At 39.2% G+C, this 20,996-nt stretch overlaps 1 protein-coding gene across 7 annotated transcripts in view; it reads left to right on the top strand.

The window, feature by feature from the left end:
- The window catches only part of UPF2 (UPF2 regulator of nonsense mediated mRNA decay), a gene marked incomplete at its 3' end in the record, with an annotated part of 110,594 nt that overhangs the window by 25,535 nt on the left and 64,063 nt on the right, over positions 1-20,996 (top strand). For 4 of the 7 annotated variants that reach the window (XM_084783982.1, XM_084783979.1, XM_084783980.1 and 1 more), the window contains exons 5-8: positions 4,358-4,552; positions 9,184-9,336; positions 12,214-12,317; positions 17,940-18,025. In XM_084783982.1, the coding sequence (XP_084640108.1) occupies positions 4,358-4,552; positions 9,184-9,336; positions 12,214-12,317; positions 17,940-18,025 (538 nt within the window). The remainder of the gene's footprint in view (positions 1-4,357; positions 4,553-9,183; positions 9,337-12,213; positions 12,318-17,939; positions 18,026-20,996) is intronic. The other 3 variants (XM_084783981.1, XM_084783985.1, XM_084783984.1) reach the window with 1 other exon arrangement.

The raw sequence follows: 20,996 nt of genomic DNA, 5'->3' as shown, positions 1-20,996 counted from the left end.
CGCTTGGAAGGCAGAGGCAAGTGCATCTCTGAGTTCAAGGCCAATGTAGTTTATCCAGCAAGTTCCAGGAGACCCAGGGCTATACAGAGAAACCTTGTGTCAAAACAAAACAAAAATAAAATGAATAAATAGAAAAAGGAAGGTTTCTTAATAGATGTATTTTATTCCTCAAAGTGACCAGGGCTGATAGCTTGATAGTAATCTGTAATATATATGTGGTCTAATAGTTATAAATGTAATTTAAAAACTAGAATAGTCCGTGAGAGACAGAGGCAGGTGGATCTCTGTGAGTTTGAGACCAGCCTGATCTACAAAGTGAGTTCACAACAGACAAGGATAAATGCAGAGAAACCCTGTCTCGAAAAACAGAAAAAAGAAAAGGAAAAGAAAACCTAGAATATTATTTTGCATGAATTTTTTGAGCAATTATTTTTGAGAACTTCTTGACTGTATTGTCCCTTACTTATTCAAATAATACCCTATTAATATTACCTAATTGGAGGCTGAAGAGATGACCTACCAGCTAAGAGTGCTTGCTGCTCTTACAGAGGAATAGGGTCAATTCCCAGTACCCACATGGTGGCTCACAACTGTCTGTAACTCCACTTCTAGGGGCTCTGCCACCTGCTTTTGGTGTTTGGGTAGCAGGCATACAAGTAGTGCAAGCAGAGTACCCATACACATAAAATGAAAACAATTGTTTTTTTTTTTGAGAGGCAGGGTTGCCAGCTATGGTTTGGAGGCCCCGACTCTTTTCTTTCTTTTTCTAAAAGGTTTATTTATGTATATGAGTGCTCTGTTTGCATGTATGCCTGCGTGATAAGAGGCCATCAGATTTCATTAGAAATGGTTGAGATCCACCATGTAGTTGCTGGGAATTGAACTCAGGACCCCTGGGAGAGCAGCCAATACTCTTTAACTACTGAGCCATCTCTCCAGTCCCATTAAATATTATTTAATTGTCCTAGTCTATTCTAGCTATTGGAATGAAGTATTATGGTTGGGATAATTTATAAACAATAAGTTTATTGGTCTAAGTTCTGGAAATTGGTAAGCCTAAGATCTTGGTATCAATATATCTAAGAATTGCTTGCTTACTGTTACTTCTGAGGTCTACATTCTTTGAAAGAATTTTGAGGCAACAAAATATTTCATAACAATAAAGGATCAAAGTGATAAATGTTTGTTTCATTTAGCTTTATTCTGATCAGTACTAAGATTAAGAGTTGTTTTGGGAGGTGGAGTCAGGATCTGGGCAATAGTGTAATCCCAGGACTCAGGAGGAAGTGGTGGATCTCTGAGTTTGAGGCCATTCTGGTCTACAGAGTGAGTTCCAGGACAGCAGGGTTTTTATTTTTATTTTTATTTTTTGTTACTCTCTTATTTATCTGCTTGGACACTATCAGTTTTTGTCTTCTGTTAGTATATAGAACTTTTCTAACACACACACACACGCACGCACGCACACACACACACACACACGCACGCACGCACACACTTTTCTACAATCTCCCACAGAACATTACTCTTGGCAGAAATATCATATTGGCCAGTTCTCTGATATGATTTGTATATCTTAAACTTCATTTCTGACACACTCTAGAATTAGTGTTAACTCGCACAAATAAAGAACTAGATTCTAGGTGGCTGTGGTGGCCCTTGCCTTTAATCTGAGCACTCAGGAGGCGGGGGCAGGTGTATCTCTGTGGGTTTGAGGCCAGCCTGGTGTATGTAGTGATTTCCAGGACAGCCAGGACTGTGTATAAAGGCCCACTTATTCTGATGAGCCATAGAAAGCAGGGTTTCTGTGGGTCCCTCATGTGATTTGATAATTTCCTAAAATGGCTCATAGAGCTCAGGGAAATATTGTACTTTAGCAGATTATAATGAAAAACTGTAAAGGATACAGATATGCACTGAAGAGGATGGGCTAGAACACTCCCTGTGAAGTGGGCGTGAGTCACCAGCCCTTTCTGTATATACAAGTGTTCTTTCTCCTAGTGCTCAGGAGGTGGAGGCAGGTGGATCACTGTAAGTTTGAGGCCAACCTGGTCTACAGAGTGAATGTAGGACCGCTCTGGCTACACATACACACCCTGTTTTAAAAAGAAAAAAAAAGAAAAGAAATGTTCTTTCACTAGCCTGAAAACTCATCAAATCTCCCTGTTCCAGAGGGTTTTGTTTTCAAGATAAATTTTCACTATATAGGATTTCCTCATCTTTTCAGCCTTCCTGCTGCAGATTTTTTAAAAAAACTTTATTTTTACTTTATGTGCATTGGTGTTTTGCCTGCATGTATATCTGTGTGAGGGTGTCATATCTTGGAGTTAGAAACAGCTGTGAGCTGCCATGTGGGTGCTGGGAATTGAACCTGAGTTTTCTGGAAGAGCAGTCAGTGTTCTTAACTGCGGAGCCATCTTTCCAGCACCGCAGAGGTTTTTTTTGTTTGTTTATTCCCCCAAGACAGGGTTTCTCTGCCTTGGCTGTCCTGCCTTGGCTGATTCACAGATTAGGCTGGCCTGGTAGGCTGGCCTGGAACTCACAGAGATCTGCCTGCCTCTGCCTCCCCAAGTGCTGGGATTACAAGTGTGTGCTACCATGCCAAGCTGCAGAATGTCTTAAAAGCTGATCTCTGTCCTAACCATTTTTCATTAAATAGAACTAGTGAATCTGTCAGTGTTTGTCTTTTTGGTATATGGGTTTAATGCCCTAGTAAGGCTCTGTCAGAATACATTATTTACAAGGAGTGCAAAGAATTACAAAGAGCCAGTGTTTTGTTCTTTCGCTGCTCTTTTTCTTTTCTTTTTTTCTTTTTTTGGTTATTCGAGACAGGGTTTCTCTTAGTAGACCAGGCTGGCCTCGAACTCACAGAGATCCGTCTGCCTCTGCCTCCCGAGTCCTGGGCCCGGCTACTGTTGTTTTTCTTTTTTAAGATTTATTTATTTATTACTGTGTATACAGTACTCTATCTTCATGTACACCTGCATGACAGAAGAGGTCATTAGAGGGTATAGGTGGTTGTGAGCCACCATGTTTTTGCTGGGAATTGAACTCAGGACCTCTGGAAGAGCAGTCAGTGCTCTTAACCTCTGAGCCATCTCTTCAGTCCCACTGTTCTTTTTATTAAATGATACTTAGTGAATAATAACTTTCTGCAGGGTTAATTTTAATACACATGATTATTTGTAGTATTTATTTTGTGTGAGTGTGTGTGTGTGTGTGTGTGTGTGTGTGTGTGTGTGTGTGTGTAGAGCTTGCATGTGCCACAGCACACGTGGGGACCAGAGGACAACTCTATGGAATTATTTGTTTTCTCTTCCCACCCTTACATACATTCTGAAGATCAGGCCTGTGCTGCAAATCTTTCTTTTCCCCTCGGACATGCTAAGTCAGCATTCTGTCAATAAGCTATATCTCTAGCCTCCCCTCCCAATATAATCTCTTAAGAGAGAATGAAAAACTATGTCTGTATTCATTTTCATTTCTCCCTCCTTGCTCTCCCTTTACATAGAACAACCATAGAGTAACAAGCTAAGAACATAAAAATAAATAAAATTCCTACTTCATAATCATGATTCCATCTGCAGGCTTTATTCTTTCTGTACTTATCTCCAAACTAAAGTCACAGATAACTGGGCATGTGAGGTGGCTCAGTGGGTAAGCCCGACAACCTGAATTTCATCCCCCAAGTCCACATAAAGTTGGGAAGAGAGAGCTGACTCTTGAAAATTGTCTTCTGACCTCCAGCTCAAATTTTGCAGCACACATGTACACACATACACCCATATGCGCGCGCGCGCGCACACACACACACACACACACACATGCATGTGTTAATTAAAATAATTAAAATAGGTGATCATTGACTGGAAAGATGGTTTAGTGGTTGAGTACAACTGCTCTTCTAAAGGACCCAGGTTTGGTGCCTAGCACTCACATTAGGCATCTGTAACTCCAGTTCCAGGGAATCAAATAAATTCATGCAGGTGCACATACATATGCATAAATAAGAATAAATAAAATAAATCTTTTTAAAAAGCCAAGCATAGTGGCACTAGTCTTTAACCCAGCACTTGGGAGGCAGAGGCAGGCAGATTTCTTGAGTTCAAGACTAGCCTGGTCTACAGAGTGAGATCAGGGAAAGCCAGGGCTACACAGAGAAACCTTGTCTCGACAAAACAAAACAATAAAAAAGATAATCATTTGTAGTCTCAAGTGCTTGTTGATTAAAGAATATCTAGTCACTTGAAACAATAGAGATTTATTAGCTACAAAATTGAAAATAAAAAGCATACTGCTATGTTTATCATGCTACTTCTGAAATGCTGTTTTCTGCTCATGGCTTATTTTATTGTAGAACATGGACCTGGAATCGATATATTTACACCTGGTAAACCTGGAGAGTATGACTTAGAAGGTGGCATATGGGAAGATGAAGATGCTCGGAATTTCTATGAGAACCTCATTGATTTGAAAGCATTTGTTCCAGCCATCTTGTTTAAAGACAACGAAAAAAGTCAGAACAGAGATTCTAACAAAGATGATTCCAAAGGTAAACTATTTTAAATGTTATTTATGATTACTATGTTTATGTATTGTGTGCCGGGGGTTGGGGGTGGTGCACGGAGGTCAGAGGACAACTTTACAGAGTCAGTTCTCTTTTTCTGTCTTTATTTGGGTTCCAGGCATTGAGTGTGGTTGTCAGGCTGACAGGGCAAGTGTTTTACCAGCTAAGCCATGTTACCCACCTTCCAAAGGTAAATTCTCAAGGAAACGGTTGATATTCCATGTTGTAGAAATGAGCTTCAGAATGGTATGTGAAAGCACACACTGGTGCTATGAGCATTAGATTAAGTGAATAATAACGAGGAACAAAACATTAAAGGGCTGTGTTTCCATGTTTGGTTGGTGTGCACACGTGTGGAAGACTTTTTGTGTCCTCCTCTGTTACTTTACATGTTATTCTCTTCAGGGTCTCTTATGAATCTGGAGCTAAGCTGGCAGTCAGAAAGCCTTCCTGTGTCTGCTGCATCATCATCCTGTGTCTCCCTGACACACCCATACGTAGTGCCAAATCTGTGTTTTTTACATGGATGCTAGGGTTTAGAACCCATTCTTGTACAAGTGCTCCTACCTACTGGGCTATCTTCCTGTCCAGTGAACTTACTTTACTAGAGCCAGTATATTTGCATAGTCTGAGTTGATTTGAAGGTGTTTATATTTATTATCTTACAATGAAGCCATGTGAGATCTTACAGCACTGGAGTTTCCTCAGCAAGCATGGGTTTTGTGTAGTTACCTTTCTACGTAATCTTTTAAAGGCTAGATCTATTCAGGTCTCTGTGAGCGAGTTAGTTGAGAGAAATCTAAAAGTCTGAAACTATTAATAGAGTAGGAGGTGTTGATGCTGGCTAACCTTTGTTTAGTCAAATTCATCTTTATGTTTTTTTGGGGGGAGGGCGTTTCGAGACAGGGTTTCTCTGTGTAGCCTTGCCTATCTTGAGCTTCTGGATTTGCTTTGTAGACCAGGCTGTCCTGGAACTCACAGAGACCCGCCTGCCTCTGCCTCCAGAGTGCTGGATTATAGGTGTGCGCCACTGTGCCCAGTTTGTGCTCCTGTTCTGATTTAAGCTACTGTCCTGTCTGCTCCACCTTGCTTGCTTTTTTTAGCTGTTACTCTTTTCTATGTCTTCCTAAGAATTATTTTTACCCTCCTTACTAATATATTTTTTAAAGATTTATTTTATGTGCGTGAATGTTGCCTGCATGTATTTAAATGTACCGTGTGTGTTCAGGTCCTGAGGAGGCCAAAAGAAGGAATTGGATCCCTGAAACTGGAGTTATAAGCAACTCTGGGCCGCCCTGTGGGTTCTGGGAGTGAACCTGAGGCCTCCATAAGGACAGCGGTGCTCTTAGTTGCTGAGTCATTTCTCCAGCCCTTCTTACTATTGGTATTCTCTCTCTCTCTCTCTTTTTTTTTTCTTCCCTTGTTTGTCTTGTTATTGGATTCTTTCTGAGACAGGGTCTCGCTTTATATTCTTGGCAGTCCTTGAACTCTCTGTGGAAATCAGGCTGGCCTCAAACTTGAAGAAAACTGCTTGTCTCTACCTCTGGAGTGCTGGGATTAGAGGAAGTGCCACCTGCCCAGCATAGTCTCTCCACCCCCCACCCCCACCCCCAGTTTAAAATGTATTGTTGTCTCTAAAACACGGCATAGTTGTCTCAGACTTACCACTTTGTGCATCTTATATCTTTACTTTTCTATCCTAAACGTTTAGTCTCTGAAGTAAGCCAGTTTTGCCTTGTGCCTTTCAAACATTACCCCACTTGACTTCCTCATGAACATTAGTTTAACTTCCTGTAAAGTACACATTTCTTAAATGTATAGGAGTTATATTTTTTAAGATTTTTCTTTCTTTTCAGCATTCAGTATCTTAGCATAGGTTGTGAATGTATAGTAGCTAATTGGTAAATGGTTTTTTGTTGTTTGTTTTCTTAACCAGGGGCTGAGGCATGCTAGGTAAGCACTTACCATTGAGCAATCACCCTGTGCAGTAAATGTTTTTTGATAAAGGATATTGTTTGTTTATTTTTTCGTATATGTGTGCACCTGTGCCATGGCACACATGTGGAAGGCAGAGGGCTGCTTTGAGGAGTAAGTTCTCATTTTTTCCACTGTGTTGGCTCTTGGGAGCAAGATCAGATTGTCTTGGTAGCAAGTGCCTTTTCCTGCTGAGCTATCTTGCCAACCTGTAAATATTCTTTTGATAATGAGATTTTAGTAAACATTGAGGAGTAAATAACATGCTTCATATGGGAAGTTGCTTTTTGGTTTATTATAGACAAGTTATATCTCTGGTGTTTAGAACAGTATGTAGTTGAATACTAGGGATTCAGTAAATAATTGGGGAATGAGAGAATGAGTTAGTATGGTCTGTCTGCTTTTAGAGGTAGCTAACGTTTTCTGTAGAGCTTCCTTTTTTACCCCTGTAGTATGGCATTGAGTACCACGATGTAAAACATTCCTTCCTTTATTGCAGAAATTAGGATAGAAAATATGAAACTGATAATATTTTAGGTGGTTGAAATATACATTTAAAAGCAATTTTTAATTTTTTTGTGTGTGTTTGCTTTTGACCTTGAGTCCTTAAATTAATTAATTAATTAATTTATTTATTTATTTATTTTGAGACAGGATCTCTCTCTCTCTCTCTCTCTCTCTCTCTCTCTCTCTCTCTCTCTCTCTCTCTGTCTCTCTGTAGTCCAGGATGGCCTAGAACTTCTTATGTATCCCAGATTGGCCTTGCACTTGTATTAGCCTTTCTTCATTCTGAGTGCTGATATTACAGGGACGAGCCACAGAAGCACACGTTCTCATTCATTCTCTCATGTTCTCTCTCTTCTCTTCTCTCTCTCTCTCTTCTCTTCTCTCTCTCTCTCTTTCTCTCCTCTCTCTCTCTCTTACACACACACACATACACACATAAAATATATATATATATATATATATATATAATTTTTTTTAAAATCTCAAGGAGAAAAGAAAAGCTAGTTTGATGATCTCATATTTACCTGTCACTCAACCTCTACAGATATCAACATTTTGCCAAATTTTTGAAGTAAAGGTTGCTTCTGTTTTGTTTATTTCTGGTCATTTTCTTTCTTTCTTTCTTTCTTTCTTTCGTTGTTTTTTTTGGGCGGGGGTGGCTGTTTTTGGTTTTTGCTTTTTGGTTTTTCAAGACAGGGTTTATCTGTGTAGCCTTGGCTGTCCTGGAACTTGCTTTGTAGACTGGGCTGGCCTCGAACTCACAGCGATCTGCCTGCCTCTGCCTTCTGAGTGCTGGGATTAAAGGCGTGCACCACCATGTCTGGCTCCGTTTTCTTTTGTTAGGCACGTTTGTTTCCTCTAACCACTTTGCTGATTAGTCTTTTCTAATTTATCTAGTATATTGCTACGTAGTAAATTTTTATATCAAGTCATATTTCAGTGTTACTTGCTGCATAACCCAGGAAGGATCATACTGCATATAAAAATAAAAGAAAGGAGCTAGAGAGATTCCCCAGTGGTTAGGTGCGTTGCCTGTTTTTCCAGAGGATTTAGGTTTGATTTCCAGCACCCACATAACCACTCCTAATCGTAGTTCAGGGGATCTGACTCCTTCCTCTGGTCTGTGCAGGCACCAGGCACACAAGTGACGCACAGACGTTCATGCAGGCAGCACATTCATACACATCAAGTTGGGGATGGGGGCATGAGAAAATAAGAATGAATTTATTTTGAAGCTTGAGAGCTTTCTTATGTGAGGCCACACCAGTGAACTTTACTTTATATCTTTGTTTGTTTGTTTTTGTTTTTCGAGGCAGGGTTTCTGTGTGTAGCCCTGGCTGCCCTGGGCTCACTTTGTAGACCAGGCTGGCCTCGAACTCAGAGAGATTCGCCTGCCTCTGCCTCCCAAGTGCTGGGATTAAAGGTGTGTGCCACCACACCTGGCTATTTCATATCTTTAATATAGACCTGATAAAATGTAAGCCAGCTAGCTAGCATGCCTTCATCCCTCTCTTCCTTCTTTTTTTCCTTTCTTCTCTTCAGTGGACAAATGACGTAAGAACTGAAGAAGTTGGCCTTTCAATAAGCTCAATCTATTTCATAAAAATTTTTATTTAGTTTTCATTCATAATTGCCAGATATATACCTATATTTTAGACAAGTTATCTAGACTTGCTAATCTTTCTCTAATTTTTTGTGGCAGGATTTAAAACAATTTAGAAAAGTTACATAGATTTTTTTTTTGTAATATTTTCATAGCAGGATCTAAAAAATTTGTTATTTGTTTATGTGTGGATGTTTTGCCTGCATGTATGTCTGTGCACCACATGCATTCCTAGTGCCCTTGGAGGCCAGAAGAGGTGTTGGATCCCCTGGGATTGTTGTTATAGACAGTTGTGAACTATCATGTGGTGCTGGAAATCAAACTGAGGGCCTCTGGAAGGGCAGCCAGTATTCTCAGCTGCCAAGCCTTCGCCCCAGCTCTGTAGCAGGATTTTGAACTGACCTTGAATTCAGAAATTTTCGTAGTTTTCATATATTTTTATTGTTTTTTTGCTATATTGAATCCAAGGTCCCCTGCCTGCTAGGCAAATATTCTACCATTATACTCCAGTTTCCTATTCTTTTTTTAAAAGCAGAGACAAAAGAACCAAAGGATAATAAGGAGGCTTCAAGTCCTGATGATTTGGAACTTGAATTGGAAAATCTAGAAATTAATGATGATACATTGGAATTAGAAGGTGGAGATGAAGCTGAAGATCTTACAAAGAAACTCCTTGATGAACAAGGTAAAAGGCTGTTTCATCAGTTTTTATTTGTTATTTTTCACACATTTTGCCTTAAAATATGAATCTTTTCTTTTTAGTTCTCTGTTGTTTTCTTACTTTTTTTTGGTTTATTTTATTTACCTGTACGGGTGCTTGGCTTGTATGTTCATATGTGTACCATTTGTGTTCCTGGTGCCCATGCCCGTTCAGAAGAGAGCATCAGATCCCCTGACACTGGAGTTAGGGATGGTCATGAGCCCTGTGGATGATGGGAACCGAACCCTCAGCCTCTGTGAAAGGAACAAGTGTACTTAACTACTGCCCCAATTTGGTTTTCTAATTATTTAGTTTTCTGTTGTCTTTACTCAGTCACTAGGTAGAATTTGATTTAGGGTAAGATATTAATATTATGTGACTTTTAGCTTTACTGATCATATGTATTACAAATATTTTAATTATAAGTATGTCAAAATATTTTATCAACAACTCAGTTACATTTGTGCTCAGTATTTGTGTGTGTATGTGTGTGTGTTGTGTTGGGGGAGGTGGCATGTATATGGAAATCAGGTGTCAGTACTTGATTTTCACCTTCTTTTAGACAGGACCTGTTTTTAGTTTCTGCTTCCTAGGCCAGGCTGCCTGGCCTGTGACTTTGTAGAGATTCTCCTGTCTTCACCTCCCACCTTCCCATAGGAACAGTGAGGTTACAGAGGTGTGCTCAGTGTCTGACCTCTGAGGTTTCCGAGGAGTCAAACTCAGGCCCTTGCACTTACATCACAAGTACTTTACCTGCGCTAAATTATCTCCCCATCCCTGAATATTTTAAGTCTCTTACTGTCATTATTAAGGTACTTACCATAAATGTGTTCGAAAGTTACTCTAAAATTGTAGAGTTAAAAATGACTAGGATTTCATTGTGTCAGTGGTCAGTGATTGTCCAGTCTCACCCCCTCCCCCTCTGGCTAAGCAGGGTTTCTCTGTGTAATAGCCCTGGCTGTTCTGGAACTCGCTTTGTAGACCAGGCTGGCCTTGAACTCAGAGATCTGCCTGCCTCTGCCTCTCCCTCTGCCTCTGCCTCCTGAGTGCTTGGATCAGTGTTATTTATTTACGTATCTTTTAAACTGAATTGTTTTCTGTTTATTAATAAGTACATTTATTGTTTTTCTAAATATTTTCTTTTGATTTTATTTTTAATGTCTTATTTTTAAAAATATTTATTTATTTATTACATATAGAATGTTTTGCCTGCATGTACAACTGCAGGCCAGCAGAGAGCACCAGATCTCATTATAGATGGTTGTGAGGCACTATGTGGTTGCTGGGAGTTGAAGTTAGAACCTTTGGAAGAACAGCTAGTGCCCCCAACCTCTGAGTCATCTGTCCAGCCTTATATCTTATTTTATTTTATTTTATTTTTTACAGTATGAGGGAATCAAATTCAAGGCTAAGCAAGTGCTATACCAATGAGCTTACATCTCCAGCAACAATTGAGTTTGTTAGGATTCTTTTGTTTGTTTTTTCTTTTTTTCTTTTGTTTTTGTTTTGTTTTTCGAGACAAGGTTTCTCTGTGTAGCCTTGGCTGTCCTGGACTCGCTTTATAGACCAGGCTGGCCTCGAACTCACAGCGATCTGCCTGCCTCTGTCTCCCGAGTGCTGGGATTAAAGGCGTGCGCCATCACACCCGGCTTATTTTTATTTCTTAAACAAGGTTTCTCTGTAGAGCTGGCTGTATTGGAACTCGGTCTGTAGACCAGGTTGGCCTCAAAGTCACAGTGATCCCACCTGCCTCTGCCTCCCAAGTGCTGGGATTAAAGGTGTGTGCCGCCAAACCCGGCTTGATGTTTTTTTTTTAAAGAGTTATTTTTACTTGTACATCTACGTATCCATATGGATGTATGCCATGCATGTGTGCAGGTGCCCACAGGGGCCAGAAGAAGAGCTGGAGTTACAGGTAGCTGTGGGCTGTCTAAGAGCAGCAGTGCCAACTGCTTTCCACCCCTTGTTAGGATTTTTAAATAGAAGGATACAATGTTTGTCTTTACTTTTTCACTGTTTGCTTTTATACAGGAAATTTCTTCTATATCACAAGGAGGGGGGTAGACATGGTTGGTGAATTCCCCAGGCCCAAATCATGCCAGTTAATGATATTAAAAGAACAGTTTCTTTCACCATCTGTGTATAAATATCACAGAAGGACTTTAATTGTATGCTGGGCTTATACAGTTGCTGTGATTTGGCAGGGTCCATCCTCAAATTTACATAGAACAGGGAAGCTTAGTTCTTTAAAGGCAAGACATGGTAGTGCTTTTAATTGCAGAACATGAGGAAATAAATGTCAGGTAGATAAAAGTACTGGATTTACTGTATTCTATATTTCTATTATGAATAGACTGTGTGTGTGTGTGTGTGTGTGTCAAGGTAAAAGTTATTTATAGCTGGTATCTGAATGAAGTATTATAATAACTTGGTATTAAGAATTTAGGGATGTCACCAATATCCCCAGCCCTCTAGAAGTACCTTACAAAGTGTTTTTCTCTGGGCTGCAGAGATGGCTTAGTGGTAAAGAACATTTGTTGCATAACTTTAAGGACTAGAGTTGGATCCCAGCACTCATATAACAAGGTGAACATTGCCTTTGTCATGCGTATCACTCCAGAATCTGGAGAGCAGAGATCAGAGCATCATTGGCACTTGCCAAAGGTTCAGGAAGAGATTGGACACCCGATTCCCCTCTGCCCCTTCTGGCTCCTGCAAAGGCGTACACATCAGCACATATACATGTGCACATACCATACACACATATCCTCTAGATGGTTCATTTCTTAGATCACTTAACAGTTGGATGCTTGCTTTTTTTCTTTGTTTGTTTAACCTATCAAAAAACTAATTTTATATTAGAACAAGAAGATGAAGAAGCCAGCACTGGATCTCATCTCAAACTCATAGTAGATGCTTTCCTCCAGCAGTTGCCCAACTGTGTCAACCGAGATCTAATTGACAAGGTATTCTTTTTTTTTAAATGAATTTTTTTGTTTAATTAAATTTATTTTATTTTATTTTATTAAAATTACATTATTTCTCTCTATTCCCTTTTCTTTCTCCAACTCCTCTTATGTTGTCATCTCTCATGCTCTCAAGTTCCTGGCCCTTTTAAAATTTTGTTACTGTTGAATATATGTATATGCATAGATGCAGAAATTTGGAGGTTGTTTCTTTCTGGGGGAGGACCGCTTTGCCTATTCTCAGCATCCCTTCGTTGCCTGCAGTTCTTTGACAAGGTATTCTTATTGTTACATAATTTTACAAAAGCACGTAGACCTTGAAGAGTCTTACATGTCAAGTATCAATGGTTTCAGGCTATTGCAAACTATACAGTGAACCATGTTTTCAGAAGGAGTCTTTGTGAGAACCCAGAGTAAATAAAGATGAAATTGGAGCTAGCTGTACATTCTTTCTTTGGAAGTGGAACTAGCTGTAGATTCCTATTGTCCTGATGCCTTTCCCCTTCACACAGGGACCTTTAGTTTTAAAAATGAGGGTTTTTTGAAATGTGCTGTGTAGATTTCCGTTGGCACCCAAGGCCACCACAGTCTTCATAATATTCAGTGCTCCACCTTTTACTGTTTTGGTGTTGGCAAACATGGCGGTAAGGGTTGTTGCTAGCATTGTACATGAATGAAGAAGCATTAGCACCATTTTATTCTTTGCTTCTATGAAATGTAATTTTTAAAAAGTTAACTTTCATGTAATAACCTTACTCATTCTGTAAAAATAAGTACTTTTATTACATTTCAACTTTAGATTATGCATCCATATATTTTTTCTTTTTTTTTTAATCATCAGATCTTTGTTCTGTTTTGTAAGACGGTCTTGATATTTAGTCCAGTCTACCATGGACCTTGCAGTGTAGACTCAGGATTGCCTGGACCTTGCAGTGTAGACTCAGGATTGCCTGGACCTTGCAGTGTAGACTCAGGATTGCCTGGACCTTGCAGCGTAGACTCAGGATTGCCTGGGCCTTGCAGTGTAGACTCAGGATTGCCTGGACCTTGCAGCGTAGACTCAGGATTGCCTGGACCTTGCAGCGTAGACTCAGGATTGCCTGGACCTTGCAGCGTAGACTCAGGATTGCCTGGACCATGCAGCGTAGACTCAGGATTGCCTGGACCTTGCAGTGTAGACTCAGGATTGCCTGGACCTTGCAGCCCATTGTATTTGGACACATATTATTCTAGTTCGCTTCTCTGTCGCTGTGATAAACACTGATCAAAAGCAGCTTGGGCAGGAAAAGAGTTCTTTTTCATCCTGTAGGCTCCAGTCATCCTTGAGGGAATGGTACTGAGACAGTGCAGGAGCGTGAAGCAGGAGCTGTAGAGGACTGCTGCTGCTTATTGGCTTGCTGCTGGGTTAATGCCCACCTGCCTAAGAACAGTGCGGTTATAGGGAGGGCACTTCCCGTTAACATGCTGGGGCCTCCTGCCTCAGGGAGCAGTCAAGAAAATGCCCTGTAGTTATGCCCACAGACAGTCTGATAGAGGCAGTGCCTCATTTGAAGTTTCTTCCCAGGTCTGTCTAGTTGACAACCAAGATTAGCTGTCATATGTATATATCTTTTTAATCTGACAAATTGTAAAGCCCTTCTGTATCAGAATTGTCTAAAGGGAAATACTGGTTTGGAGACTGGAGAGATGGCTCAGCAATTAAGAGCATTGACTGCTCTTCCAAAAGACCTGGGTTCAAATCCCAGCACCCACGTGGCTGCTCACACCTGTCTGTAACTCCATGATCTGACACCCTCACACAGACAGACATGTAGGCAGAATACCAATGTATATAAAAATAAAATAAATAAATGATAAAGAAAACTGGCTTGATGGAGTTGCATGTTCAAGTTGCTGTCGTCATAGAATGCCATTCTATTAGGAGATAATGGGCTTCTGTGGATACACTTATTTAACAGAAAGGCTTCTGAAACTGACAAATTATGTTGTTACTTCAAGAAAAGCTAAAAATATTTATTTTCAGTGACTCAATTAGAGTTTTTAAAGCTTGACAGTTTACTAGTTCTTTTCTGAAGAAATTTTATTCACAATATTTTTCTCTGGAAGATTTCTATGATGTTAAATAGTGTAGTTTAAGAATATCACATGTATATTTATAAGTTATACATGGCTATAAGCCATTACTTTGTTACCGGTGTACATTGCTAAAAATCATGTAAACGAACATGAAATGCTGATTGATATGATAGATTCCACACGTGATGAGGGAATCTTATCACTCAAGAGAGAGAGGTAGGATTGAGAATTTGAAGATAGTCCGGGCTGTATATGTACTACTATATTGTAAAGCCCTGTCTCAAAAGAAAAAAAAATTGTGATCACTGAGAAGAATTTTATTTTTTCCCGGTGTTGGAGATTAAAACCAAGGCCTTGTACATGCTAGGCAGGTACTCTATCACTGAGCTACCTCCATGGCATAAGTTGGTTCTTAGTCAGAAATACTTTATTTCCGTATTTTTATTTTTTAGATTTAGTTTTAGTTTTAGTTTTGTGTGTGTGTGTGTGTGTGAGAGAGAGAGAGAGAGAGAGAGAGAGAGGAGAGAGAATATATATATGTGAGGTGGGTTGGTGCCCTTGGAAGGCAGAATAGGGAGTCAGGAGTTACAGGCAGCTGTTAATGATGCAAAGTGGGTCCTGGGAATGCAACTTAGGTACCCTGAATTTTCTTTCTTTTTTTTTTTTTTCTTTCTTTCTTGTTTTGTTTTGAGACAAGGTTTCTCTGTGTAGCTGTGGCTATCTTGGAACTCACTTTGTAGGCCAGGCTGTCTTCAAACTCAGAGATCTGCTTGCCTCTGACTCTTGAGTATTGGTGTGTACCACCACAGCCTCACTTTTTGTTTGTTTGTTTGTTTTTGTTGTATTTTTTTTTCAGACAGGGTTTCTCAAGAAGCCCTGGCTGTCCTGGAACTAACCCACTTTGTGACTATGCTGGCTTTGAACTCATTTATTTTGCTTTGTTTTAGACATTTTCTTTATTGTGTATGTGTGAACACCTTTGCCACATACTTGCTTGGGGTTAGGTGTTGGTTCCCTCCTATAGTGTGGATTCTGAGGCATGAGCTTAGGTAAGGCTTGTGGTGAGTGCCTTTACCCTCAGATCTGTTAACCAGTGTATGTAATAATGAGAAAAAAAATTAAGTTTCCTTGACTTAACATTGTAATCTTTTTCTTTAATTTTCTTTTCCACTTTTTTTTAAAAAGATTTACTTTATTTTATGTGTGTGGTGTTTTGTCTGTGTATTATGTGCGTATCTGGTGCCCACAGAGGCCAGAAGAGGGTGTCAAATACCCAGAACTCAGTTATAGGTAGTTGTTAAGCCTCCTTATGGGTGCTGGGAATTGAACCCACGTCCTCTGGAAGAGCAGCCAATGCGCTTAATGCTGTGCCATCTCTCATCATTCTTAAGTGAATCAAAGACATGTTTGGCTTCTCTAGTTACTGTTACTGTTCTGAAATCTACTGAAATTTACAATCTGAAATATAAGCACAAACAATACACATGGGTTACTCACTGTCCATTCAAATGCATCATGAGCCTACTTGGTTCTTACCTTGTTCCCATCACAGGAAGTGACTTACTTTTGTGGGTAAAACTCAGACAATTCACTTTTGACTTTTTCTTTTATTTATATGTGTGTGTGTGTGTATATATATATATGTATATATATGTATGTTTATATATATAAATATGCATATAATCATCTACACCAAAGTAAAGAATTCTCATAAGTGACTTCTGTGAGGAATGCCATTCATTTTTCCCCATGAATGTGATGACTAGAAAAACTTATCTTTGTTTAAAGTAAAACATTGATTATTGAGTTGTAGTTTATTTACTTGTACATTTGAAACAAGTTTTTTAAAAAATCTTCTTAATGGGTTTTGCAACAAACAAATATGATCAACCTTACTTGCTTCCCATTTATCCTTATATGGCAGACACCGATTGGCCTGGAATTCACTGCTCCGCCTCTGTGTCTTGAGTACACAGGTGTGTGCCACAATGTCCATATATAGTTTTTGTTGTTGTTTTGTTTTTCGAGATAGGGTCTCTCTGTGTTAGCCTTGGCTGTCCTAGACTTGCTTTGTAGACCAGGCTGGCCTAGAACTCACAGTGATCCGCCTGCCTCTGCCTCCCAAGTACTGGGATTAAAGACGTGCACCACCACGCCCAGCCCCAGATATCTTAAGATATCTTCAAATATATTAATTCTGGATTTTTTTTTTTAACTCGAGTGGTTTTTTTGTTTTGTTTTGTTTTAATGTCACATCAGTTCTGTGTGTACTAAATTTTGGCATTCTGTGCTTAGCTTCTGATATATGGAACATTAAATTTTTGTGTACACTTAATTATTGTATATATGAGAAAGGTAGGGGAGGGGAGGGAGGGCATTAGAGCACTGTTCCTGGGCGCTCAGAGGATAACTTAAGGGAGTTGACTTTCTTCTTCTACTGGGTATTGGGTCCAGGGGACTAAACTCACACTGTCAAGTTTGGCAGAGAGTGCCTTATCCTTGAGTCCTCTTGCCAGCACCCTATGTAGAACACTTCAACACAGCTTTCTCTGTGTGTGTCCAACTGGCCTTTGATAATTACATTTAAAAAAAAGAAAGTCTTGTCTGGACCTTTAATCCCATGCACTCAGGAGGCAGAAGCAAGTGACATTCGAGGCCAGCCTGGTCTATAGAGTGAGTTCCTGCACAGACAGGGCTACACAAAAAAAGTAACTGCTTCATGTATTTTTCTGAAATTCATTTAGATAGATAAAACAAAGTAAGTGTAGGCATCCCTCCGTATTTGCTGGTTCCCCTCTGTGGATTCAGCCAACCACAGATAGTAAACAGTTTTGAGGGAAAAACTGCATCTGTCCTAAACACATATACCTTTTTTTTTAAAGTCATCATCATCATCTATCCCTGTTTATAAAGCATTTACATTGTGTTACTGTCATTAATCTAGAGATGATTTAAAGTATATGAGAATATGTACCTAAAAGTTAACATGCAAAAAACCAATGCTGTTTTACATAAACAACTTAAGTATCTGAAAATTTGCATGTCTGGGGAGATTTCTGGAACCAATCTCCACCCCTGGCCACTAGTAGCTTTCTTTATTTAAGCTAAATATTCTTGATGCAACCCAAGTTTTCTGTTACTGGATTGTAGCCTAAACTCCTTATCTTAGTGCTTATTTCCTTGTTTGTAGACACAGATTGAACTTTAAAATTAACTTGCCACACAAAATAGGTTTTGAAACTACCTTTAAGTTGTGTTCTCAACACGAAATTGCTATTTTTTTAAAAAAATAAAAAATGTATGTTTTAAACTTGCAGAGAGAGAGGGCTTATAGACTTAATGTTGTAGCTTGGGATGTGCTTATTGTTTATAATATTAGTGCCTTAAAACTGTTTTTGGGGGTGTTTAAGAATTAGAACATTGACTTAGGGTTCTACTTTTAATGGCTGGGTTGAGGATTTCTTTTTTCTTTTCCTTTCTTTCTTTCTTTCTTTCTTTCTTTCTTTCTTTTATTTTTTTTTTAAAGAAATGTTCTTTTTCCTTTAGGCAGCCATGGATTTTTGTATGAACATGAACACAAAGGCAAACAGGAAGAAGTTGGTACGAGCACTCTTCATAGTTCCTAGACAAAGGTCAGTATTTGGAACAGTAATCTGTTGGTAGTGATGTAAGATCAACATTCTTATTGAGATATTTCTTTAAAATGGTCACTTAAGTTTTATAAGCTGAATAGGGATTATTATTAGCATATTATCTGGGACTTATTTTTGTCTTGCTTTGCTCACATGGAAATATTTTTTTCTAATATTTACATGCTATTTAGGTAAAATATTTAATAATATTTTAAGATAAAGTATTTAATAATAAAAGTAACTTGGTGCATGTGTGGTACTACATGCTGTAACCCCAGCACTCAGGAGGAGGCTGAAGCAGGTAGATTGAGCATGTAAGGGCACCGTGGGCTGTCTATGCAGGTGAGACTCTTGCCTAAAAAACTAAAACAGGTTGGGATCAGTGCCATATGCCTTCAATCTTAGCACACTAAGGCTCAGGCAGGTGAGTGTTTATGATTTCAAGACCAGCCTAGTCTATATAGCAAGCTCCAGGCCAGCCAAGGCTACATAGTGAGGCTGTTTCTGTCAAACAAACAAACAAATAAACAAAACAATAACAAAATGACCAGCTGTGGTGCTAAACACTGTTAATCTCAGCACTTGAGGCAGAGTCTGGCAGATGGAGACAGACGAGTAGTTCAGTTCAAGGCTGGCCTGGTCTATGTAGTGAAATCCGGAGCAGCCAGAGCTAGAGAACCTGTCTCAAAAAGCAAACAAACAAAGCAAAACAAAACAAAATCTTTAGATAATAAACTTATTAATGACTAGAAGCAATTGGTTAATTGGTTTATATTTTTTCTCCTTTGAGGGGAAAAAACATAACTTATGTAGAATTTTTGGGAGTAGTAATTTAGTGTAATTCTTAAGCTTAAATTAAACATTTCATGTTGTTTGAGTTATAATGTTAGAGAGGAGATAACCACTTAGAGATTTCACTCAGTAAAATTGAAAGCTACATTAATGATGGTGTTGTTAGTAACTCAAGACACTTAGTTATATAATGCAAAGAGAATTTTGATGCTCTGTTATGCTAACTGAAAATCTCTACCTGTATTTTTCAAAACTATTCAGACCATTTAATTACATCTGAAGGAGCACCATTTCTTTCTTTTTTCTTAAAAAAAAAAAAAAAAGATTTATCTTTTGTTTAATGTGTGCTGGAATTTAGCCTGTATGTATACCATGTGAGGATGTCAGATCCCCTGGAACTGGAGGTACAGACAGTTGTAAGCTGCCGTGTCAGTCCTGGGAATTGAACTCAGATCCTCTGGAAGAACAGCCCATGCTCTTAACCACTGACCCACCTCTCCAGCCACCACCACCACCCCTTTTTAATTATTTATTTATCTTTATTTTTATGTGCATTGATGTTTTGCCTGCAGGTATATCTGTATGTGTCAGATCTTGGAGTTACAGACAGTTCTGAACTACCATGTGGGTACTGGGAATTCAACCCTGGGTGTTTTGAAGGGCAAGTCAGTGCTCTTAACCACTGAGCCATCTCTCCAGCAGCCCCCCCCCCTTTTAAAAATGGGACAAGATCTTAAATATTAAGACTGGCTTGGGACTCCTTATATGGCCCATTCTGCCTCAAATTTGAGTTTCTACTGCTTCAAACTTCTGAAAAGTAGGGCTATGGGTGTGGCCACTGTTCCTAGCCATTTCTGTTCAATAAACATATTGTTTGTTGGGGTAGAGATGATTCAATGGTTTGACGGACTTGTTCTCCAGAGGAGGACCCAGGTTTGAGTCCCAGTATCCACGTGGTGGCTTATAAACTTCTGTAACTCCAGTTTCATGGGCTCTCATGTAATGCCCTATTCTGCTGTGACGTTCGTGGGCACTAGGTATACATGTGATACAAATACATGTAGGCAAAATACTCGTGCATGTTAAACAGAATAAATGAATCTAAAAGGAAAAGAAGGGGCTGAAAAGATGACTCCGTAGTTATGAACACTGGCTGTTCTTCCAGAGGACCTGGGTTCAATTCCCAGAATCTACGTGACAACTCACAGCTGTCTGTGTAACTCCAGTTCCAGGGGATCCAACATCCTCACACAGATACACACACAGGCAAAACACCATGGTGCATAAAACATAATTTAAAAAAAAGGGGGGGGGGAGAGCTGGAGAGATGGCTCAGAGGTTAAGAGCATTGACCGCTCTTCCAGAGGTCCTGAGTTCAATTCCCAGCAACCACATGGTGGCTCATAACCATCTATAATGAAATCTGGTGCCCTCTTCTGGCCTGCTGGCTCACATGCAGGGAGAATACTGTGTAAATAATAAATAAATAAATATTAAAACAAACAAACAAAAACTTATTTTCTTTAGTTATTGGCTGTGGGTGTTTTGATTGTATCTCTGTCTCTATCACATGTGCACCTGCTGCCCATAGAGGCCAGAAGAGGGTATTGGACCTCTCTGAACTGCGATTAGAGGTAGTGGTGAGCTGCCGTGGATGGGTGCTAGGAGTCAAACCTAGCTCCTTAATGCTGCTCTTAACCTCTGCGCCATCTCTCTAGCCCCTCTTTATCTTTTAAAAATTTCTCAGCAGTGTTAATATAAGCATTATTTTTTCATTTTAATAGCTGGAGGGAGAAGGAATACTAATACAGTGAAATAGTAACTAATGATAAAATTTAGAAAGATGACTTTATGTTGTCTATGGCCATAAGATATGAAATCATATACTTTATCAAATCGATAAGGTGCTATTGATTCATGCATACCATTATCTTATGTACAAGTAAGAGAAAAATGTCAATATTAAGGCTTTACTGTGAGGCTCTGTTTTCATACAGATGAAAAATAGGGATAATATCTATACCTTAATTTATGAAAATTCTACAGTTTTCCCCCAAAATTTTGGATTGCACACATACGCACACATATACATACATATAACACACACATTTTATTGATCTATTTTACGTTTGGTTGTGTATGTGCACATTTGTGTTTTATATGTGTATATGTGCATATT

Source organism: Acomys minous (assembly GCF_964271855.1).
Source record: "Acomys minous genome assembly, chromosome: 5".
NCBI lineage: Eukaryota > Metazoa > Chordata > Mammalia > Rodentia > Muridae > Acomys > Acomys minous.
This window is presented reverse-complemented; position numbering and strand designations above follow the sequence as displayed.